The 13,091-nt window shown below is 41.3% G+C and overlaps 1 protein-coding gene across 1 annotated transcript in view; it reads right to left on the bottom strand.

The window, feature by feature from the left end:
• Positions 1-13,091, bottom strand: part of SND1 (staphylococcal nuclease and tudor domain containing 1) — a 439,872-nt gene that overhangs the window by 378,983 nt on the left and 47,798 nt on the right. The window contains exons 8-9 of the mRNA XM_027840174.1: positions 11,688-11,794; positions 6,745-6,835 (exon numbers count right to left, since the gene is read on the bottom strand). Coding sequence (XP_027695975.1) covers positions 6,745-6,835; positions 11,688-11,794 — 198 coding nt within the window. The remainder of the gene's footprint in view (positions 1-6,744; positions 6,836-11,687; positions 11,795-13,091) is intronic.

Raw genomic sequence — 13,091 nt, 5'->3', positions numbered from 1 at the left:
TTTTTTTTTTTTTTGGTTTTGTTTTTAGGTAAGTGGGGTTAAGTAACTTACCACACAGCTAGTAAGGGTCAAGTGTTTGGTCTGAGGTCGGATTTGAAATCAGGTCCTCCTAACTTCAGGGCCAGTGCTCTATCCACTGCGCCACTTTGCTGCCCCCCCCTTTTTTTTTTCACTAAGTTCTAAAGGAGGTAAATATATGAAGTGGCAGCCATTCTAAGGATTAGAGTCCAAGAAAACAACCCCAATATATGTTCTTTGTACTTCTGCCAATTTGAGACTCAAAATGTTACTAAACTGCAAGATACAATCCCAATGAAACCAGAAGGTCTTAGGACCCATCCAGGAAACAGAAAAGGTTGGGAAGAAAGCAAAGGATCAGTGCACTGTCTCCCCAACTGTCCAATGTTGGAGAAGAGAGGTGAGGATACTATAACAATAACAAACAAAAAGAGTCAGGAAAGCCCTACAGAACACATTAGTGTCAGTTACATCGGAGCCAAACCAAACCACCTATGGTCTCTTATATGCAACCATGGCCTTCTTATTTTCAAGTTTTTGCTCATGCTGCTCCCCCTAATCTCCACATATTAGAATATCTTCTTTCAAGGTCCAGCTCACTCAAATGCTAACCAGGGGTGGGGAACCTGCAGCCTTTGACTGAATCCAAACTTCACAGAACAAATCTGCCACACTTGAGGACCTAGAGGGTCACAGGTGGCCTCGAGGCCCCAGGTTCCCCACCCCTGTCAGCTAAGCCCTCTGTGAAGCCTTCCCTGAATCCACACTATCACTTACCACTATCACTACTCACCCAATCAGAAAAGCTCATTCCTCCCTAGGGTCTTATAACTTCACATTATAGCTAGGATGCACTCGCTGTACCTTTGTGTATATAGATTTAGAGCTGGAGGAGACCTAAGAGGACAGCAAGTCCAGCCACCTCACTCTATAAATGAGGAGATCGGAGAAATCTGTGACACTGGGTCACACAGCTATTTATCTATTGCTTCTCTCTAAGTTCTGAGACTGTAAACTCTATAGTGACAAGGATGACATATCAATTATCTTCGCCTCTCTCCCAGCAGCTAAGGACTGGTTTTGTACATAATAGGCACTTAACAGATACTTGGTAAATGAGCATAACCATGGCCTCTCTTCATCTCTTAAAATGGCCCTAGGAGGAGTCTGAATTGGGAGTAACAGATGATAAGAGAACAGTTGTGGATTATCTGGGAAGGTTACACAGAGAATCCTTCAAAATATTGCAGAAGAAACAACCTTTATTAAAAGCAAAATCAGAAGACATGAGAGGCAAAGTCTTGAGGATGCCAAGCTTCTATGCAGAATATTCAAAAGCTACAAGCAATATTGATCTTTCCTCCCCAAGAAAAGTACAAGGGGGGAAAAAGTAACAAACTCACATAGCCCACAGTCTTAATCTATCAATTACCAGAAATGTAGGAATACTCCTGCAATCAGCACTTAAAATACCTAGATTTTTTTTAACCTTTCCCAGTTATTCAAATAAGAGGGGAGAACAGAAGATAAAGTGGTATATACTGATCAAACCTTCAGCTTAAGATCACAAGAGGTCAGGGAAGGTGTGCCTATGTTGCTACCAGTCATCACTAACTAGACTGGCTCAGCAGCAAACAGATTCTTGGAGCTCTAAATGTTAGGCCACAGCAACAGACTCTCTTTTCAACATCTCTCTGATTAGAAACCTCCTCTTCAGAAGATGCACACTGTGACGCTTCCAGCCAAACGAGGTCTGAGTTTCTGGTGATGCGGCTTTGGCGGATATGTGTGGGGGCTTTTTTTTCTCCCTTTAAATTGTATCATTACTGTGAGGAGAACAAGCAGTTTCTAAGCAGAGACATGGAGTAAGCAATAAAATACTGGTTATAGTCATGTACTGTGTAATGCAGAGGGGATCACTTAACTACCAAAGCCCGCACCACTCCCACCATTACAGATCATATTTATAGCAGTAATACTGCTACTTATGGTGCCTTTCATCAGAATATCTTAGTTCGCCCACACCATTCACACTCTCCACAAGCTATAAGATCAATTATCACCCCTTGGTGTTTTCTCCTGCCATGCCAAGAGATACCCTGAGGCACAAAGGCAGGCAACCTATACCAAGCTGCAGAGCAAGACACTAGTGGAGCTATGAGGCATGTAAAATAAATCCAATTCCTGGCCCACACTGCCAAAACCAATCTTAATTTCTAGCTGTAAAAAGAACAAATGGGAAGAGTTCAGCAATGACATTGTACTTAGTAAGGCATACCACAAGTGACTGCAAGGCTCATATCAGAAACAAAGCATTAGCAATCTCTGACCCTAGTGGTTGAACATTAAGGGATAGTTGTTCACTGCATTCTTAATCTGCTGAACAGCGCTGCAATGCTCCACTTAGGGGGTGCTCAATGTCTTTTTCAAGGCTAATTTCTCCAATACTTGGAGGCTCAGCAAAAGAAATAAGGGTGTCATATGAGACTTTCATAGCCACAAAGATTCTAAAACCAGCCACAGCCAGTTCACAAGGGTCCTCAGAAATACCAAAGTGGCTATAGCCTGGATACAGGCTAGGTCTTTACAGGGCAACCGTAGTATCCTACAGATACTACAGGTGACTCTCAAAGCCAGAATACAGTATCACTTTGATGGTGCTACTAAATATGCGATGTGACATAATTCCCTCTCAGATGCTGCTGTGAACACAGCTGCTGGCTGCGTTTACTGGTCCTGCTACTGCTGTTCCCTGAGGCCTCATGTTGGATCACTGCCCCTTCTTCCCTCCCATCTGCCCCAGAAATGGTGGGGCAAAAAGTGTCCACTGTGCTATTCGTTATGCTCATGTCCAGAAGCAAGGCAAATTTCACTTTCCCAGTGAAAGGTCTTGTAAATGTGGTACAGCTAACAACCTTCAACCTACCCTGCTTGTGATTAAGGCCCTTAGTGATACCTAGCAATTTCCAAAGGCAACAACCATCGGCAGCACCCAGGCAAAATAAAATGGCAAAACACTAGTAGCTCTAGAAATAAGAAACAATGAATTCCTATTCCAGTCTCTCTCTACTCTGGACATTTTCATCAGGAAGCCAGTTCACCTGTTACATTCTCCAATCATGCCACCATCTGTTTCTAGTGATGACACAGGCAAAGTGTTCGAACCTGAACAGCTCCCTGGTTTCCTGGTCATCATGTGAAAGTCATGCCACCAAAATCAAAGTAGTTAGTGCTTAGAATGTCACTGTCATGTTGTCAAGTAGCACTACCCTAGAAAAGGCTATATTTATATTCTACAGGCCTGGATGAGACCAAGAGAAGCAGAAATTTTTGATGTTTCACAATCCCAGTAGAAAACAGCAAAGGTGAGTCCAGGATTTCAGTTAGAGATCATTGTCAGGAGATAAACAGAGCCAGAAAAGGAGACTAGCAATACATTAAAGCAGGATTTCTGCAATGTGATCATAAAGACCTAGCCACAGTCCCTTTCTTTGGACCATGCCCCAGGCATAGCCGTCACCTTTATGTAGCCTTAAAATGTAGTCTCGTTTAAATAAGTAGGGACCATACCCTCTAATTATTTTGTAACTGCACCAAGTTCTTCATGTAGCTAAGGCACAGCGTTGAGGGAATGCCTTTTTTAAAACCTGTTTCCACTTCACTAAGAATGTTAGTCAGGCCCACAAAAACCTCAAGATCCACAGGATCCACCAAGAATGTCAGGGAAGCCAAAGCATACACTCCAGGCCCTATAAGCCGAAATAGCAACAATCAGCAAAATGACACAAGGAAAGTAGACTGGGAAGCTGGCACGGAAGGCTAGGTAGAAAAATCCCAGCTGATCAGTATGAAGGGAACATGCTCCCTCGCTAACCTAGAGCGACAAGGCAAGTTCCCCCACGCATTTCACTCTGTATGAAATAATGCCACCTAAGCAAACTATGTAGATCAGACCTCGCTCAAGGCAGGTTCCAACAATGCCCATGCACCACAGACACATGTTCTCATCTAGTTTGCCTTCTCAGAAGGAAGCCTTGGGGAAAACCCCCTGACCAGCTCCTCAAAAGACTACAAGGCCCCTAAGTCATCGACATTGAAGAAAGACCTATCAACAGTTACAGGGCACTTTTGGAAGATTTTTTCCCCCCAGTATTTGCAGAACTTGGTACCATACAGTTAAAACTACTGGGAGACAGCAGTGGTGCTAAGGAGCTGCTATCACCAACAATGAAAATCCTCTGAACATAATCCATTGTGATCTCAGTTACTGTCAACTACTTCCCCAGAACCAAAAGACAGACAAGATGGTGATAGCAGATATTTGTAACCAAACCCCAAACACCACAAAACATTGGGGGTTAGGGTTGGACACAAAAGATAATGCAGAAGTATTTTTAAGCCTTAAAAAAAATTGAAGACCCCACCATCTTTCTCTTGATCCTATGGGCATAGTCACTCCCAAACTACTCAATTTCAAGGGTGAAGTAACAATCTTAACCTTCACCAACATGGGTCAGGAATCCAAGTCTTCAACCTAACCTAATTCTTTCCTGCTGCATTTTCCCCTGCTAGGACACCACCAGAGAACTCCTCTGTCAAGAATGCCCACAAAAGGCCACCAACGGGACTGCAGGGATTTGAAACGCTACGTGTGGCCAGGAGAACTTCTAGACTTCTATACCACAATACTGCATCTAAGGAAAATGAAATCCTACTGAACCAAAATATCACTAGCTTGAACTTCACCTACTCATTAAGTTTCCTAACTAGCAAAGAGGTTTGAAATCAGCTAGGTCTTTCCCAAACCGGGTGGAGTCCAACCAGTCAACTCAGCTTCCTAATTCATAATTCTAATACTCAAGTACTAAAAGATTAAATAATGCAGTGTGAAGAGTTTATCTACCCTTGCTGGGGACCAGTTTCATGTACCCTATATAGAAGTTGTAATGAGAAATTAATAGAGCAAATGACATGAGCAGTGAGTAGCAAGGAATGATACCAAAAAATACCAAATGAGTTTTCCAGTCAGCCAGTCACAGAATAAGCATTTATTAAGCACTTACTATGTGCCAGGCACTACGTTAGTGAAGAAGACATACTGTACTAAATGTTGAGGAGGCAATAAAAAGTAAAAACATCAACCAACTGGATTATAAAGTACATGAAGGGGAGTAAAATGTAAGAAGACCGGAAAGGCACACACAAAGGAGCCAGGCTATGAAGGACTTTAAGCCAAAGAGAGGATTTTATATTGGATACTGGAGGTAGCAGGGAACCATGGAGCCAGCTGACATGGCCAGACTTGTACATTTTACAGCTTAGTGGAGAACAGACTGGACTGGAGAGAGTCATGAACCACATGATTATTACAAGAGTCCAAGCATGACGTAATAAGGGTAGAGAAGGAGATAAATACAAGAGCTATTGTGAGGACAGAAAATACAAGAACTGGCAACATAATGGTTATGTAGTGTGTGTGTGTGCAAGTGAGGATTCAAGAATGACATCAAGTGACTGAGAGTCCAGGTGACTGAGAATGGTGGTGCCCTATAGGTGAATAAGAAAGTTGGGGAGTGTTTCCAGACATAGTTAATTCCCGTCTCACTTCCCTTCTCAATTCATAAAGGAGGACACTGTTCACTCCAGCCTGCAGTAAGATTTGCAAGATGCAAAAGAATGCAATTCAGTACTAGTAAAATTTTGTGAAGCATGGGCATAATTATCTTAACAACTATAAAGAAACAAGTTACAGAATAAGGTAAGGGGGCTACTTAAAAGATTGCTTCTTTAGCTATGGTGATAATGAAGATAAATTCCCACAGATTTTTCAGTGAGGCTGCTACTTAAAATTCTAGCTAGAGGAAGACAATATTTCACAGGCTGACAGTGCCACCTAGTGGCACTATTACAACCTCAAAATGAGCAAAAAGGGGCCAATAAGGATGGCCACGCTGATGAAGACCACATCCATTTAATTATAGAGTCAGAACCCTCTCTGGTCCATTCAAAACAAAGGTTCTTGTTTCCATTAAGGAAGAAAAAGAATCAAAAGTCAGATTCTTGGCATGAAAGCCAGCAGTCAACCAGCTTGGAAGATCCACCAGTTTCACCCTCGCCACTAACCTCAAAGCATCAAATGTTTCAACTAAAGGTAAATGTGGATGCAAGCCCTCAGAGTGACCACAAGGAATTCTTTCCAGAAGGTCAGGCTTTCACAAAAAGGAATGAGTGTATGTTTCTCTGCAGTTTGGAGCGCTAAGGAATCCCTTTCACACTTCTAGCCCAGGACACGCTGCCAATGAAAAAATGATGAAGAGCAAACTAAAAACTATGTAACTAATAGGACGATAAAGACAGTAGGAAAGCAGCCTGAGGCCAGTGTAAATAAGTGAGCAGAGGGACCCTGAGCACATAAAAGGATCCCCCTGAAAGAGAAGGGGCTACAAGCCGATACTGCTCATAATATATTCCACTGCACTGATTTCTCACATAGAGAACAGGCACCAATTTGTGAGGAAAAATACAATTTAAAACTATTTCAAGAAATACAATTTTAAAGAAAAACAATTAACCCAGGGCCTTAGTAGGGAGACTGAAAAGCTTTCAGTGTCCTTGCATGTTATGTTTATATATACCCAAATACCTATTCAGAAACAAACAAGAACTCGAGCTGTTGTTACTGGACAAATCTGCGTCCTCACTGGCCTGGCATTGCAGATGACTCACCTTTGCAACAAACTGCTTGTCCTTTTGGTCTAAATTAGCTGTGGGGGCCACGTAGTCTCTCCATATTCTCAGCTTTCGTTCCTTGGCAAACCTGGCAACAGGAATCAATCAATCAGTCAACAAGCATTTAGTAAGCGTTTTACTCTGTGCCAGGCGCTATGGTAAGCACTGAGATACAAAAACAAAACGAGAAATGGAGAAAAGACTATCCAGACAAAACACTTGGTGGATATGCTCAACCAGAGCCATAGCACCCATTCAAGCCCTCATTCGCTGCAATACTGAATCATAAGATGTTGGCCAGGCTACTGGAGGAAAGGTCACCAAGGGAGCCAAAGCCCCCAAAAGAGCAGAATCCCCATAGCCAAGGAGTCATTACTTAGTTATGTTGCTGACGCATATAAAGGTGTCAGCTTCTCAATTCTAGTACGGATGGGGACCAAGCACAGATTTCCAATTAGGTTGCTCTGTAGAGGAGCGCAACTTCCTAAGCTTGGAAGAAGGTTCTTTAGCACCAGGGTCCCATACTGACAGTCAGCTATTTGATATATCCAGAAGCTCTTCTCAACTCCCATTGGAACTGTGAAAGATTTTTAGTGACTCATATCTTCACTCATGACCCTCCAGTACCTCTGTGGTTCAATGATAGGAACAAGACTGTCAATGTGAGAAAAAGCAGCAGTATTACAAAGGGTCAGGTGCCCAGTAAATTTACACAAGCAACCAAATACTGCATGCAATTGTATACAAAAAACACTTACTGACCTGATTTATAGACAACATGACACCTGAAGATCAGGGAAGAAAATGACCAAACTATTATGACACCAATATGATCATCTGGAACACCACTGTCAATAACCAAAAACGCATACCAAGAGGAGGTTTTAAAATTTCTAATACCATCATGTCATCTGTCCAGCAATTTTTTTTTTTGAGCAAGCCTCTTTCAAAGTCAGAACATAACTGGGTAACAATAGAACCTATGCAGAGAAAAATCAATGGAGCTTGTTGTTTTGGAGTAATTACAAATGAACAGGCAAATTTGGCTGGGTGGCCATTTATCAGAGATATGAGAAGGGATTCTTGTATCAGGTAAAAGGTCCAACTCGATGACGTCTATCACCTCTTTATTCTATCGTTCTATGAAACATATATGAAGAAGGAATAAAACTTTCTGACAACACAATAACCATTTTTTGACAGAAGCAGTGAAATATGTGAGAAGAGACACAATGCAGAGTCTATGAGCTCTAAAATATGTGAAATCCTAAAAAAGAGATGAGAAGCAGTAAACTATGAGCTTTGCTGACTCCAAAACCCCCATGGCACAGCAGTCATTATTCTAGGCAAGTGCATTTTCCTAACTGGGTCTCCCTGCTTCTTGTTTCTCCCTTTCTCCAAAAGGGCCAAAACATCTTCCAAAGGAAAAGGTCTGACCATGTCACTCATATGCTCAAGACACTTTAGTAACTATTGTCTCTGAGATAAAACCACAAACTCCTCAGTCTGGCCACAATATGGCTCCAAACTTATTTGCTTTTCCACTCATCTTCCCACTTCACTCATTCCATGTTCCAGCCAAACTAGCCTTCCAACTGTTTGATCTCTTTTGCGTGCCTTTGCTCCTGCTTTCTCCCATGGTGATTCACCCCAATAGGTCACAGGATCATATATTTAGACTTAGAAGGGATGTCAGAGGTCATGCTGTCCAAACTCTTCATTTTATCGATGAGGAAATCGGTTAAGTGATATTTAAAGTCTTACAGGTAGTACAGAGAAAAGACAGGATTTGAAACTAAGTCTTCTAACTCCAAATTCCAGAGTGCTCACTTTCTCTCTAAATTACCCTGTATTCACTTAGTTGTACATATAAGCTCCTCAAGAACAGGAATGGGTTTATTTTTGTCTGGTATCCCCAGCACCTATCACGGCGCCTTATGCTTAATAAATGTTCATTAGAGTGAACTTAATGAAATAGCTAAAAACTAATCATATGTTGTCTGCAAAGAACAGAGAATGTAAAACAATGCAATAGTGACAGAATCTGTAGTAAAAAAGATGCAAATTCTTTGCAAAAAACTTTCTTCACCAAAAAACAAAGGTCTTCAAGAAATAGCCATAGAAATGCACAGAAGTATAAAACACTCTCTGTTTAAGAAGGCTCTCTTCAAACTTCAACTGTAGAACTCTTTGAAGACCCTAAAGTCAATTTCCTCAGTCACTACTGCAAGATGACAGACAGTCCTTTGCTATCTTTGGAGAACCTAAGTAGATTTCTGTTTACACATAAAGAAGAAAGTAAAATGAGAGTACTAAGAAATCAGAAGAATTCTGTCAGTCAATTCATGTTGCTCTTGGATCTATGATTGAAAGGCAGACACCTACAGGATGAGAAGCTGAACCAATACACTCAATAGGATTACAGAAAAACAGCACAGTGAGGTGCTGATGCTGGAAAGGTACTTTCTAATGTAAAGATCAGGTATGCACAACATCTGGCCCTCTTTAGCAGGCCTGTTTCACATTCTCTACATTTTTTGAGGGCTGCCTGATATCCTTTGCCCTTGGCAGGGCAAGCCACCCTATGTCATGCAGGCCTGCCCAAAGGAAACTTTGCACAGTCAGTTTTGCTGAGGGATGTGCATTTTTGCAGGACACCCGAAATGCTTTGGCAGGCTCCAAGTGGCATGGGCCCTAAGCAGCTCTCAATATTGTGCAAGCCTGCTAAAGATCATCAGGTATCTAGGGGTCTGCATATGATAAGCCTTCTGTAACCTAACTCACATTTGGAGCACCAATATTAAAATGAAGTTTATAAATGATCCTAAAATTGTAATTTTTAACACCTTTGCCCCTTTTCCTGCCACTCTAACACTATCGCTACACAGGTGAAAAGGAGTCACATAGGACTGACGAGCATTTTGCATTTTAATTTATTTTATGGATTGCCACAGCCAAAAAAAAATTCCTCACCAAACAGCCACTCCCTAAATGAGGCCTTTTGTTTCTCGTCTTTCCAAATTCCTCCATCTTCTGCAGCAAATTAAAAAGAAAACTGGCATGTAACTGGAAATGCCACAAGTTGTCAAAATAAGGCAAAAGTCTTCCTTCATCCAAGCCAAGTTCCATTCACACACGTCCATAAGGATAATAAAACAGAAACTACTGATGATGACTAATCATAAAATAAAACCAAGCTAAGTTTAATGTGGCAAAAAGTCATATTGAGTGAAGCGAGGGTTTTTTCCCCCTCACCTCTTTTTGTAAAAACAAGCACTCTCTATATATGACTAATACTGTGGAGTACACAAGGTACCAAAGTCCAGAAAAATAATCTTTCTGTTTCACTATAATACTGGTGGTTTGTCATTATTATTAATAACAATGATGGGTCACATTTCTGTCTTTAAAGCATACAAATTTCCTCATATGTAAAATGAGGGGGTTGAACTAAGACCTCTTCTGGCCCTAATATTTTGTGAGTCTATAATGTAGGTAGTACAAGTGTTATGCTCATTTTGAAAACAAGGAAACTGAAATCCAGAGCTGGAAATGGCAAGGTATAGTAGAGGACAAAGCACTGGACTATAAATCAGTAAGACTTGAGTTCAAATTCTGACTCAAACACACTAACTGCATGACTCTGAGAAAGTTATTCAACCTCTTATAGCCTCAGTTTGTTTTTTAATTTTTAAAATGAAACTAGCAGAACCTACTTCATAGAATTGCTGTGAGAATCAGACGAAATGATATATGAAAAGAACTTTGTAAACTATATAAATGTTTGTTGCTGTTGTCATTAAGGTGGTTAAGTGACTTGCCTAACGTCTCAATGTTAGCTTGGATTAGTGCTGAAATACAAATACAGTTTTCTTGACTAAGTCCAATGTTCTTTCCACCACCACAAGGTCTCTTATATTTTGAGTTGTTGACACTACTACAAGTGTCACAAGAAAACCAGCAAAATGCGGCTTGAACAAACTACATTTAAAATTTTTAATATGAAACATATATTCATTTTATTAGCAAAACCCCTCCAGCAAAATGTCCACTCATTAGTCACCGAACAAGAATCTCACATTTGGACCACTAGCAGTCAAAATGAAGTTCATAAATGATCCTAAAATTGTAATTCTTAACACCCTCTGCCCCTTTCCCTGCCACTCTGACACTATCACTACATAGGTGAAAAGGGGTCACACAGGACTGAAGGGCATTTTGCATTTTAATCTATTTCATGGATTGCTACAGCCAAAAAAATTCCTCACCAAACAGCCTCTCCCTATCTCAACTACGCCACACTGCAGCCTGATTACACTTGTGCTCGGCATGAACACTTGGATCTGTTCTGTTTCTGACCTAGGCTGATTAACCCCTCCTTAGGCATCCTGGTGGCCTCTCACTCCCAGGGACCTACTATGGTGATGGCAGACCTAGTTGGGAAACTAGATCTGCTTTAGCTGGCTACAGTGCAGAAGTCCCTGACCTCCCAGAGAGCAGACACAATTAGGCATGCATCCAGTCCCAAAACAGTTTTATAAATAAGAGCCATGGAGAATTAAGAACCACCCAGATTGAGCCTAAGTTCTGGGAGCTCCTAAACAGTTGGATTCCTTCTTCTACCTCCATTCTTGGCTTGAAGAGTCATTTCCATCCTCAGTACCCCTTTCACAGATAAGCTACAAGTCTGAAGAAGAAGTCAAAACCATTTTAAGTTTATATACAATAGAACTTGGAATGGCTCGGGCACATGAAAGTTTCTCTTCTGGATAATTCTTCGGGATACAACACTAAAATCGTGAATCCTAGGGTAAGGGAAATTTTCCTAATTACCATAAAGCAGGCCCTGGAATGCGTAACAGAAGAAGGCTGAATAATTTCTTTCACTGGAAGTCACTTATCTCACACCTATCCCACTGAAAGAGCCCAACAGATCTTACCTTTCAGCTGCTCTCAGTTTCTCCGCACCCCTCGTGTACACTGCAATTGACCAGTCCACACAGCGAGCAAAGCCTTCCTTAAGCAAAAGCTCTGTGATATTGCCATTCTGAAAAAGGGGGCAGATGGAGATTGAACGATACATTAGATTCTCACCACAGAGCAAATAAATCTAATCTTTAGCCCTTTTCTTCCCATTAACACAGTCAAGAAAACGTTCCATCTCTTGAGCTACAGGACCCTGACAACAGGACAATATTGAGAATCACTTCTTTCAAGCAGAGTCCACTCCAGAGTTCCACTGAAGAACAAGAAGAACTCATTACAGTAACTCTTCTTCTAGGAAGCATGCTGCTCTCTTTGGTAGCTTGTATGTTTCACTCCTCCCTTCCTTTAATAGCATCATTCTTTTCCCATTCCAAAAGGAAAATGGGCAAATGGAGAAGGCATGGAATGACTTAGGCTACATTGGCTCAGCTCTAGCTCTTATAATGGAATCCTCATTCTAACAAATTCCAGTCTGTCCAGTCTACAACAGTACTACTCTAGGAAGGCAAGTCTGGATCCATATTCTTCCTGGAAACCCAAAATCTTCCTGCTTGAGGTCAAAGAAGGAACAGCCTATACGGTGACTAGGATACACTTCAAACTCAGCCCTGTCAGCACAACCACTATCATGGTAGCTTAACCTGAACTAGGTAAAAGCCAGTAATAGTGACTGCCACTATTTAAGAATGATAAATTTCCCAAAACAGCAAGGTTACTTGTCATCCAACTGGCATCCAGCAATCAAGATGAGCATTTGAGTAGTCTCATCACAGTCACAAATCTTGGGCAGGTATAATGGAGCTCTTGCCTATTCAGGAACAGGATTACAAGGCATACTTAAAAGCACCAGGAGGGTTTTAGGTAGCTCCACTGATGTTTTAGGCATCTATCCTAGTATTTGTACTGGCATTATACTCTTAGTCTATACAAGAATTTCCTAATCTTTCCCAGCTTGAACATGTATCTTCTGAGAAGAAGCCTGAAGCAGCTTATTTTTTTCCTACTAACCCAAGGAAGGTTACATTCTAAATCTCTAAGGCAATGACAAATGAGCACAAATCGGTGTCTTATCCCGCCCAGCTAACTGATACTTCTGTAAGTACCGAAGAAATCAAAGAGGTATCTTCTTTCACAACATGACTAATGTGGAAATATGTTTAATATGATTGTACATGTATACCCTATATCAGATTGCATGCCATCTTGGGGAGGGGGGAGTAGAGGGGAAAAATTTAGAACTCAAAATCTTATAAAATTGAATGTTGAAAACAAGAAAGGAAGGAGAGAGAGGGAGAGAGGGAGAGAAGGAAAGAAGGAAGGAAGGAAGGAAGGAAGGAAGGAAGGAAGGAAGGAAGGAA

Source organism: Vombatus ursinus, unplaced genomic scaffold (assembly GCF_900497805.2).
Source record: "Vombatus ursinus unplaced genomic scaffold, bare-nosed wombat genome assembly UNPS02014839.1, whole genome shotgun sequence".
NCBI lineage: Eukaryota > Metazoa > Chordata > Mammalia > Diprotodontia > Vombatidae > Vombatus > Vombatus ursinus.
The sequence above is the reverse complement of the archived record's forward strand: the minus strand, read 5'-3'. Positions and strand labels throughout refer to the sequence as shown.